This window comes from Balaenoptera borealis, assembly GCF_965194805.1.
Source record: "Balaenoptera borealis genome assembly, chromosome: 13".
NCBI classification, from domain to species: Eukaryota; Metazoa; Chordata; class Mammalia; order Artiodactyla; family Balaenopteridae; genus Balaenoptera; species Balaenoptera borealis.
In genome coordinates this window covers 12866281-12877800 of record NC_138870.1, presented here as the reverse complement: position 1 = coordinate 12877800, position 11520 = coordinate 12866281, and the positions used below count along the sequence as shown (strand labels likewise).

Sequence of the window (11520 nt, the reverse complement as noted above, 5' to 3'; positions counted from 1 at the left end):
TTTGCAGGGAAGGAATAGAGATGGAGACGTAGAGAACAGACATATGGACACAGTGGGGAAAGGAGAGCGTGAGACGAACTGGGAGATCAGGATTGACATATATACACTACCATGTGTAAAATAGATAGCTAGAGGGAACATGTTATGAAGCACAGGAAGCTCAGCTCGGTGCTCTGTGATGACCTAGATGCGTGGCATGGGGGGCGGGGTGGGAGGGAGGTCCAAGAGGGAGGGGATATAGGTATACATATAGCTGATTCACTTCATTGTACAGCAGAAACTAACACAACATTGTAAAACAATTATACTCCACACACACAAAAATAATAACTAGAAAGGATAAATACTTAATTCTTACCCTTTATGTATTGGTTTTCACTATTAAGAGTTGTTAGCAACCAATAGTGGCTGAAGAGTTTTCTGTTGTGCCTTTTTTTCCCCATTGGTATCTTTGTCTTCATGGTTCATATCACACAAATTCATGGCATTTACATATTCAATATGTTTTAATCAGGTGCAGTTACTAGGGGTGGAGGCAGTGCTAAAATGGTCTTATTTTGGCCAGTAGAAGCCCCTTCAACCTGGCTTCTATGTCTTTTTGATACAACGTCATTAAGATTTGATAGTTTTCTTGCATTCTGGCTTAAGATATACAGATTTATTTTGTACATTTACTGTCCCAGAGCTGGAATTAGTCATTTTTCTAAAGAACCCTGACCCTTGTAGTGGGAAATATTAATTAGAAACCACAATCTGGGCATTATGTATGTTCATTGTTCCTGATTTTTCATTGTTTTTAGGTCTTTTTGTCAAGCAGAGTCGAGAAATACATGTTTATAAAGAAAAAATATGAATTTCACTGATATTTACCATTCAAATTTAATATTAACCTCCTTGATTTTATATTTGTATCTCTTATTCTAAATAATATCCAAATATTTCCTAACAATATTAACATAGTTCTATGCTTTATTACACAGTAAACATATAATACTTTCAAATTAATAATACAGTTTTTTTTTAACTAAAATTAAGCTTCTAAATGAAGTTCAAGGGCTTCCCCGGTTAAGAATCCACCTGCCAATGCAGGGGACATGGGTTCGAGCCCCTGTCCGGGAAGATCGCACATGCCAAGGAGCAACTAAGCCCGTGAGCCAAAACTACTGAGCCCACTTGTCACAATTACTGTAGCCCATGCGCCTAGAACTGTGCTCTGCAACAAGAGAAGCCACCGCAATGAGAAGCCCGCGCACTGCAAGGAAGAGTAGCCTCGCTCACCACAACTAGAGAAAGCTCGAGTGCAGCAACGAAGACCCAACGCAGCCAAAAATAAATTAATTAGAAAAAAAAAAGTAATCCATTTTGAAAAGTAAATTCAGTACTTAATATATACATAAGGTACCCTAAATTCAAAAGGTCATTAATTGTTAATGAGATTAACTATACACTCATGATCTAGAATAAACTAAAAAATAAATAAATAATGAAGTTCAAGGTTTTTTTGCAGCTTTTAGTCCTTACGTTATATACAGTCACAGCACTGTGTTCTAAGATCAGGTAGAATAAACCTTTTCTCTGTAACATTTTTCCACCAACTTAGTATACAGTAACATTCATTTGTTTCTATTGTTTTCAAATATCAGCAATACCAAAGACTTATTTTTCTTCATTACTTAATTTTTGATTATGTAAAATATTTACATGATTCCAAACTCAAAACTCAATGAGGACAGCAGAAACTAACACACCATTGTAAAGCAATTATACTCCAATAAAGATGTTAAAAAAAAACCAAAAACTCAATGAGGTATATTCAAAGAATTCTTACATCAACACTAAATTTCCCTCCAGTGTTTCTTTTTGTAAATACATATATTTTCCCACTTCCCTTTTTTATACAAAAGCGAGCACTCTATATACACTCTTCTGCACTTTACTCTTTCACTTTACCATATTTTCTGGAGATGACTGTACTTCATTGTACACAGTCTTCTAAAACCTTTAATCCTTTAAAAAACTGCATAGTATTCCATTGTGTGATTGTACTCTAATTGTTCAACCAATTGCCTATTGATAACCATGCGAGTTTTTTCTTTAGTCTTTGCTATTACAAATAATGCCATAATGAGTAACCTTGTGCATATATCATTTTTCATTTTTGAAAATTTATGTTTATGATAGATTTCCAAAAGTGAGATTGCTAAATCAAAGGAGGAAATTTAGTGGGAATTTTACAAACTGCAGCAAACTCTCCTACATAAGGGTTATACCATTTTGCATTCTTGCTAGCAAAGTATGAGAAGACCTGTCTTCCCAAAGCACACCAACAGAATATGCTGTGAAACTGATGGCGAGAAACAGTATCTCAGTGTGGTTTTAATTTTCCTTTCTCTTACCATGAGTAAGGTTGAACTAATCTCCCTCAATTTTTTCTATTTAAAATTTTTTCTGGTTATTCTTGCTTATTTACTCTTCCATATGAACTTTTGAATCAATTTATATGGTTCAAGAAAAAAACTTTTTGGTATGGTTATTAGAACTATTATTAAATATATAAATTAGAAAGAGTTGGCATCTTTATGATATTAAATGTTCTTAGCATCTCTTTCCATTTAAGTCAATTTTTATGTTTTTCAGGAATGTTTTAAAACTTCATAAACAGATTACACATTTTATATTTCTTATTATGATTATAAATGATTTTTTATTCCATTATATCTTCTAACTAGTTACTGTTTGTAAGTATAAGCCTATATAGATAGATATAGACTTATTGATTTTGTATTCTTCTACTTTATTAAGGAATCTTAGTTTTGTAGAAGGTTTTCTATTATTTGCATTTTTTTCGATATACAATCACATTATCTGTAGACAGTTTTACCTTTCCTTTTTCAACTCTTAGGTCTTTAATAACTTTTAACAGTCTGCTTTTATTAGTAATGCTTCCGGTACTATGTTAAATATTATCAATGATTTAGGAAATTTTGTCTTGTTTCTGACTTTGGGAGACATATGTCTGGTGTTTCAGGCACTCCTGCTAAATAAAATGTTGCCATTGGAGTGTACATGTTATATTGTTTTATTCTTACATTTTTTATTTTAATTGGGAGTAGGCATTGATTTTTGTGAAATGCATTTTCAGAGTCTATGGCAATGACCACATAATTTTTCTCCTTAGATGTATCAATATACAATTTAGATTAATGGAACCCATAATATTAAACCATCCTTGCATTGCTGAAATAAATTTATTGAATACAAAGGTAACGTATATTGAATTCTGTGTGCTTTATGGTTTTATAATATTGCATCAGTATTTATCATAATTGGTCATTCTTTTGAATGAAGTTTTTGTCTGATATTGGTACTAATGTTATATTTACATCATAAAAGAATTTGGAAAGGTTTTCTTTAATGTACTGGAATAGCCTAATCAGCATTGAGCTTATCTGGCTCTTTAAATGTATAGTGGAATTTCCCTGTGAAATCATCTAAACAAGTGCTCTTGTGCAGGGAAGCTATTAGACAAGTTTCTCTATTACTTCTATGGAGATTGATCTTCTTGAATCTGCTGCCTTATCTCAACTGCAGTCATTTGTAATAAATTGTATTTTCCTAAAGACTTATTTACTTCATTTAGGTTCACAATTTTTTTCCAAAGATGTATAAAGTAGTCATATGATATTTTAAAATTCTTTAGTCTTGCTATGCACTCCCCAACTTTTTATCATGTATTTGTCCATCAGAGCTTGCCTTTTTAACTAAACTAGAAAAGTGGTTTCCATTTTGTTGATAATTTCAAAAATATGTTTGATATTTTCTTTATTAGTTATTTAGTTTTTGTTTTCTAATTTATTAGTTTTTGCATTTATCTTTATTATTTCCTTCTGCTTTTTGTAAAGTTAATTTTTATATTCTTTTTCTAACTTTTTGAGTGGAAGGTTTAATTCATATATTTTCAATGGGCTATGGCTGTCTCCTACTCCAAGTTTTGTGGGAAATGTGCTCAAGCAAAAAGCTGTAAATTTCCAAATCTTAACCTGTTGCATTTTCCATCTTTCAAGGGTACATTCCCTTTAGCCTGTATTTGGTCACTTTCCAATGCCCTCAGATAGTTGTTTTTATGTATTGTCCACACTTTACAATTTATATCTTAGAGGAACTAACTTGACTAAGCTATTCTGCCATTACCAGAAGCTAGGGTATCTGTCTGGTTTATAAAACAAGAATTTAAAAGATTTTTAAAAAGCTACCTTGCTTTATTTATCTTAGGGCTCCAAATCTCACAGCTTCTGCCATAAAGAGGCAAAAAAAAAGGGGACGCATTCTCCATGTAGTATGCTTTTAATAGAGTTTTGAGAGCATATGTGAAGTGACAATGGGTTGAGATCAGAGAAATAAGATTTCCCTCTAAGCCTTAAAAAATAAAGCTATAATATATTTGAGATTAAATTTTTTAAATTACCTTTCAGAGAATGAACGGTCCTGCCATAAAAGAGAGTGACTGATGATATTAACTTATTTAAAGAAAAATCACATAGATGTAAAACTCCTAAATAAAATATTAAGTCCCTATTATTGAACAGGTTATTATTTAACTTTTTTAAGTTTAATATCTTATTGTAACCATTTTCAAACTAACAGGGAAAAAAAGGTATTACTAGAATCAATCTCCATATACCTCAATGTTTCTTTTCTTTTTAATGCGTAGTAATATAGGGTATAACTCAATAATACAAAGAGGTTAAACATCCGAAAATCTGTCAAAGTAATTCACCATGTTACCAGAATGAAAGAGAAAAATATCAAATAGAGGAAGAAAAGCCTGTTACAATGTTAAAAATCTATTAATAATAAGAATTATTAGAAAATTATGAATAGAACTTTCTTAGCCTTATGGCTTTCTTCCAAACATCTGTAATATAAAAACTTTAGACAAACTTTATATAAGTTTAGGAACCTGGTAAGAATTTTTGCCATTACAGTGACTCCTCAACAAAGTATTGTAGGTCTTGTAAATGAAATAAAACATAAATAAAGCTATAATGACAAGTAGATATTATTTATTAATGAAATCCCAAGAGAATTACTATATAAACTACTGAACATAAGAAATTATTTTTTTTACTTAATAAAAGAGTCACATACAAGATTCAATTCTGTTCCTCTACTCTATTCCAGCAATAATCAACAATTAAAAAATAATATTCCACAACATTTATGAAGTTCCTAGGAATTAACCTAGCAAAGAGAGCATAAGACCTTTATGGAGAAAAATTTAATATTTTATTAGAGGATATGAAAGATTGTGTGTGTGCATGTGTGTGTATGTGTTAACAGCAGTTCTCTTCTAAAATAACTTATGACTTATTCATTCCATGAAATTACATTAAAATCTCAGGAAGTTTTGAAAAGAAGGAATTTAACAAATTAATTCAAAAATTGATACTAATGAATAAAAATCCCTGCATAACTAATATATTTTGGAAAAAGACAAGCAAATATGTTTGCATGCAAGCAATATTACAAAGCCAAATAATTAAAATAGTGTGCCACTAGAACAAGAACAGATAACAAGTACAGAATTCATAAATGTCTTTTGTAGACTTTTAACTTAATATATGATATATGGGAGAGAATGAAGTGATTTTGTAAATGCTGTTAGTATAATTGGTCTTTATGTGGAGAAAAATAAATTTGGATATCTACCTCACACCATGCACTAAAATAAAATTTAGGTAAAAATCTAAATGTAAAATAGTAAAGAGGAAGAAACAAGAGAATATCTTTGTGACTTTACAAGTGTAAAATGTCTTAAGTAACATCCTAAAAGTACAAGACATAAGAGGAAAATTAAATATATACATTAGATTACATCAAAAATTGAAACTTCTCTTAAATAAAGGACATCTTAAAGTAAATGGATAGAAGACAGACTGGGGAAAGTATTTGTAATTTTTATAACTGACAAGAGTTAATATTGAGAATATACAAGGAACTCTTGAAATAAGCAAGGAAAATATTGGAAACACAATAGAAAATGTAAGGTCCTTATACCTTTTAATTCAGCGATTTTACTCTTGGACATATACACCAAAAACTCAATCAAAATGTTCAGTGTTGGGGCTTCCCTGGTGGCGCAGTGGTTGAGAATCTGCCTGCCAATGCAGGGGTCACGGGTTCGAGCCCTGGTCTGGGAAGATCCCACATGAAGCGGAGCGACTAGGGCCGTGAGCCACAATTACTGAGCCTGCGCGTCTGGAGCGTGTGCTCCGCAACAAGAGAGGCCGCGACAGTGAGAGGCCCGCGCACCGCGATGAAGAGAGGCCCCCGCTTGCCGCAACTAGAGAAAGCCCTCGCACAGAAACGACGACCCAACACAGCCATAAATAAATAAATAAATAAATAAATAAATAAATAAATAAAAATTAAAAAAAAAAAAGAACATCTGTTTCTTTAAAAAAAAAAAAGCTTTGAACTAAATGTTTAAAAAAAAAATGTTGAGTGCATCAAGATATGCACTGAGTAGTGCTCGTGGTAACAGAGGTGGACATGGTCTAACATGGTCTCACCAGTGGAATGGCTAAGTAACGATATATATTAATACATAGAGTGGAATTATTATTGCAGCAGACAGAAGCCATGAACTAGACTTCGTAACATTGATCGTCATCAAAACACAAATGTTGTGTGAAAATGGTAAGAAAGCAAATGCAATTATAACGTTTATTTTACAGCATTAAATTTATATGCATTAAACTGAAAGAAAATCACACCTTATATTTTTCAAAGAGTAAAGCACGTTATGGAAGGCAGATTGGAAAGACTTATATGACAAATACAAAGTGGGTACCTACTAAGGGGTTAAGAAAATGGAATTGGGCATGGGGGCTGGTAAAGGAAAATAATAAATATCACAAAATAAACATGGCCATAATTAGCCATAAACTGAAGAGTATGATCAATTTTCTTCTATTCTCCCAAAGGAAGAGAAAAGTAGTATTCAGTGGGTGACTAGGAAGAGAGATTGTGATGATCAGGAATAAAAGCATAAAGTAAGAAACACTGACTTTATCATTCACCGTCTCAAGATTAGAGTATCCTGATGGGCTCAGAAGTCCCACGCACCTTGCACAGTGGGGCTGGTATTCAGCATGTATGCACCATTTTGGTGGATTATAGCCAGAGTCCCAACTGAGGACAGTATCCATTCATATGGGCTGAGGTGTGCGTTTACCTATTGTAAAGTCAACTCTGGTATGGAGATCGAAGCAGCAAATTATCAGAATTTGATGATATTAAGTATTTAGATCATATAATTAATTCCTTCATTCTGAAACCATGCCTCCAGATAACATCATCATCAATTTGCCTATAGGAAAATATATATTGATTAGAAGAAGGAAACAATTGTTATACCAAACAGCTTTATTTTTAGTGTAAGTTAATGTTGATATTATGGTTAACTTTTATAATCCAGTGTCTTGAACATACAAAGTTGAAGATGAGATCTTGGATCCTGATAAACTGATCAAGTGAGATTGCTTTTTATGTTTACTTAATTTAAAACATTAAAAGTTTGTTTGGATTTTTAAAAATGTTTCCTGACCCCATTTCAGTATTTATGAGAAGTCTGAATTTAAATGATTAAACATGGAATTTCCCAGTAAGTATCTATTGTTGAGGAAATCTTCCAATAAAAATGGAATTTTATTACCTGGAACTTTGTCTGATTCTAAATTGTTATAATAATCAAGTTTCCCTATCTATGAACTTGCAGAACAAACCATGACTCCTGCCTCTATCTTCCAGAATATCTCATAAAAACAAGGAATGATATTTGATCAACTGCCTTTTTTCTTTTAATGTCTTCTCAAAGTTGACATTTTAATTACACATTCCAGCATTTATATTTTAGTCCTGCCAGAAATAATTTATGGTTCCTTTACCATTTGAAATACTCATAACGAAAAGGGTCTCTGGGCTGAAGTCATGTTTCTCTTTTCCTAGAAAGAACCTCCTTGACAGTATGTGACCTGCCCTTCCAAAGAGAGGAAGACCCAAAGGGAGATCTAACCCCTTGCTACCTAAAGAGTGGTGTTCCTGTTCCCATCTACAGCATCTGCGTCCCCTGAGAGCTGAATCTTGGGGGTCTCAGAAATGCGGAGTCTCAGTCCCCACCCCAGGTCCATGTATTAAAATCTCCATATAAACAAGAGCTCTGAGTGAATCACATGCACCTTAAAGTTTGAAAAGCCCTGGTCTCCCCAAATCCGACCCATCATCAAAATCACTGTGAAGAGCTTTTGAAAATATGAGCCTTGGATCTTGCCCATGGAAATTCTGATTCACTTAGTCTGGGATGGATTTAAATCTCAGCTTTTAAAACTTCCAATGCTTGGGCAAATTCAGGAACCAATGCATAAAATGTTTTCATCACTAATGCACAGAGATTAATTCCATCAAGCGTGAACAGCTATTTATCTGCATTTAGGAAATGACTCTCCTCTAACATGAGAGATGTAGATGCACCTCTGAAGAAATTAACAAGGTACCCTTTAGAGGTAAACATTCTGTTTTATAGAAGACAAATTGTAGCTAGAGATATAAAGTGATTTGTTCAAAATTACATTGTTAGTAATTCCAGGATCAGGGATTGAACATAAGCATCCTGCCTCAAAATACAGTAATTTTCCCACTATGCCAGAGCGGTCGTTTCCTTCTTTGTCTTTTGCAGTCATGAAAATTCACTCCCTCATTGCTCCCTGGTGGGGAAGAAATGTGAGGAGGTGAGCAGAAGACCACACTTCCATAAAGTCTTGTGTTTCCTTCTCTCTGGAAGAGGGTAAATTGGGCCAACTGAAATCCCAGTTACATCTTTTTCTCCTATCAAAGCAATAAGGTATAAAATACACTAAGCACCAAACTCTAGATTTGAACATTATTTTCAAAATTCATGGGTGAATAAAATCCTGTAACCTCACTACCCTACCACAACTTCTATTTTGGTAGTGTCACTTCTAGGTTTTGTATTACATGTATTACATATGTTTATATAGTGACAATTACTAAAGCTTTAGCTCCAAGAATTGCTCAAAATCTCCCCTCCAAAAACATTGTTTGTGGTGACAGGAGAGTCATTGGAGTCACACTGATACAGAAGGACAGCATCAGAGGGAAAGAGAGTCTTGAGGCTCACAAAGAAAACTTCCTGTTTGTAGTCAAAACTTGGATTTGGAGCATATTTTTAATTACAGTGATATCAACATGATTTCTGCAGAGACATTCTCCTTTTCTAGTCCTGCATAACCTTCTGTTTTGGTTTGGTTCTAAAGGTAACTAGAGAGAGTGAAAGTAGCAGTGACTTTGATTAGCCTCTCACATCCAGACTTTTGGAACTACATCATTTCAACAAAAAAGAAAGTGACTTACTTGAGTATTTCCTCTCCCCTCAAGCAATTGTCCTACATTATTTTTCAGGGAAACATGGGTTAGGAGAGTGGTTTTTAAACTGTTGGCAGGGAAAAACAGATTGGGCTTGAGTCTCCTCCCCCAGATATCTCACTTCTAGGAGAACAACTCAGATCTATAGGCGTTATTTATGTTACACATCCATGTTAAAAAAAAAAAAAGAAACAAACAAACAAAAACAAAAAACACAAGATTTTAAACATTGTGAAGATTGGTCTCAGAGTTTTGATGTGGTGTGTTAATAAAGAGTGGGGATGGGAAATGCAGGGATAATGGATACCAAGGAGGAATGGTAAATGCCCAACATTTGTACATGTTGCTGTTCACAGTGGGCAAAATTAGAGGTGTCTGTATCACTACTTTCCCCAAGGTTAAAATCTGCTGATGTATTTTCCCATGGGTGTTTTGCACTTCAAGCTGTTTATTTTCGATTGTAGAATTTGTCCCCTCTTAAAATTTTTTAGTCACCAACAAGCATGAGAACATGTATGGTGGAACCCTTTCTTGTACTCCTAAAATCACATTTTCTTCACACAAATAAGACAGACCAAGCCTGGCAGAAAAGATAAAATCTGTTTGTCATAAGATCCACATATCTGAAACTCCCAGATGTTGAATTCTGGGAATTCAACAAAATTTTAGCAAATCTAATCAAACATAGTATAAAAGGAATAATCCATCATGACCAAGTAGCATTTATTCCACATATGTAAGCTGGTTTAATCTTCAAAATTTAATCAATCTAATTCACCATAACAACCAGCTAAAGAGGAAAAATCATATGATCATATCAATTAACACCAAAAAAAATTCAACTTCCATTCAGTATAAAAACTCTCTGTATGCTAGGAATTGAGGGCGACTTTTCCAACCTCATAAAGAACATCAATAAGTTATCTACAGCTAACATAATATTTAATGATGAAAGGTAGAATGCTTTCCCTCTAAGATCAGAAACAAAGCAAGGATCTCTCACTTCTATTTAACATAGAACTGGAAGGATTAGTCACGGCAATAGTGTTACTGAGTCCAAGCTCATAGTGCTCTCAGCATGACAGGCCAATAAATTGAGAGATGAGTTTTGGGGGCAAGGAATAGTGACTTTATTTGGAAAGCCAGCAAACCAAGAAGGTGTCCTTCTAGTGTCCCAAAGAACCATCTTACCTGAGTTGGAATTCAGGCTTCTTTATACTAAAAGGTGATGGGGGTGTGGCTGGTGTTACAGACTTCTTGGTGCAGGAATCCTTTGTTTTTGCAGCTGTCCAAGTAGGTCTGGTCACAATGTTCCTATAAACCTGCAACAAGACAATTTTTATTTTCTGTTTTGCAACTTTTTATCTCTATATGAATAGAAAAGTATTATACCTCTAAAGGTCAGAGCCTTGAAAATGGGCTATCATGTACATATCAGTCTACAGGCAACATTCTTTTAAAAAGGTGCAGAGCCAGCATGACTAAGCACAGGCAACAGAGTTAAAGAAACAGATTCAATATGGAGTCAGGTTTGTGCTTCTCTGTCACAATTATAAGGCATGAAAAAAAAAACAAAAGGCACACAAATTGGAAAAAAAAGAAATCAAACAACCTCTGTTTGCAAATGGCATCATGTAGAGATAGAAAATTCCAAGGAATCTACAAAACAAAACCACCTAGAACCTTTTAGTAGGGTCACAGGATTAATGATCAGCACACAAAAATATTGACAATGATTTTGACAACGAAAAAGTAGAAACTGAAATAAAATATGCATATCACTTACAATTGCCCAAAAGAAAATGAAATAGATATAAATGTAGCAAAACATGTATGGGAGCTGTATGTGAAAATGAGAAAATGCTGAGGAAAAAAATCAAAGAAAATTTAAATACTTGGAGAGAGCATGCCATGTTCATGGATTTGAAAACTCCACATAATAAATATCAATTCTCCCTAAATTTATGTATATGCTTATCAAAATTCCTATCAAAATCTCAGAAAGTTTTATGTAGACATTGACAAACTTACTCTAAAATTTATACAGAAGGGGAAAGACTCTAGACTTTTATTTCT

The 11520-nt window shown here is 33.6% G+C and overlaps 1 protein-coding gene across 3 annotated transcripts in view; it reads right to left on the bottom strand.

The window, feature by feature from the left end:
* Positions 1 to 945: 945 nt before the first annotated feature.
* Positions 946 to 11520, bottom strand: part of PDE6H (phosphodiesterase 6H) — a 53241-nt gene continuing 42666 nt past the window's right edge. Inside the window, exons 3-4 of one of the 3 annotated variants that reach the window (XM_082352609.1) lie at positions 10636 to 10766; positions 946 to 7372 (exon numbers count right to left, since the gene is read on the bottom strand). In XM_082352609.1, the coding sequence (XP_082208735.1) occupies positions 7312 to 7372; positions 10636 to 10766 (192 nt within the window). In that variant the 3' untranslated portion in view covers positions 946 to 7311. Of the gene's footprint in view, positions 7373 to 8454; positions 10767 to 11520 lie in introns of those variants that run through there. The other 2 variants (XM_082352610.1, XM_082352611.1) reach the window with 2 other exon arrangements.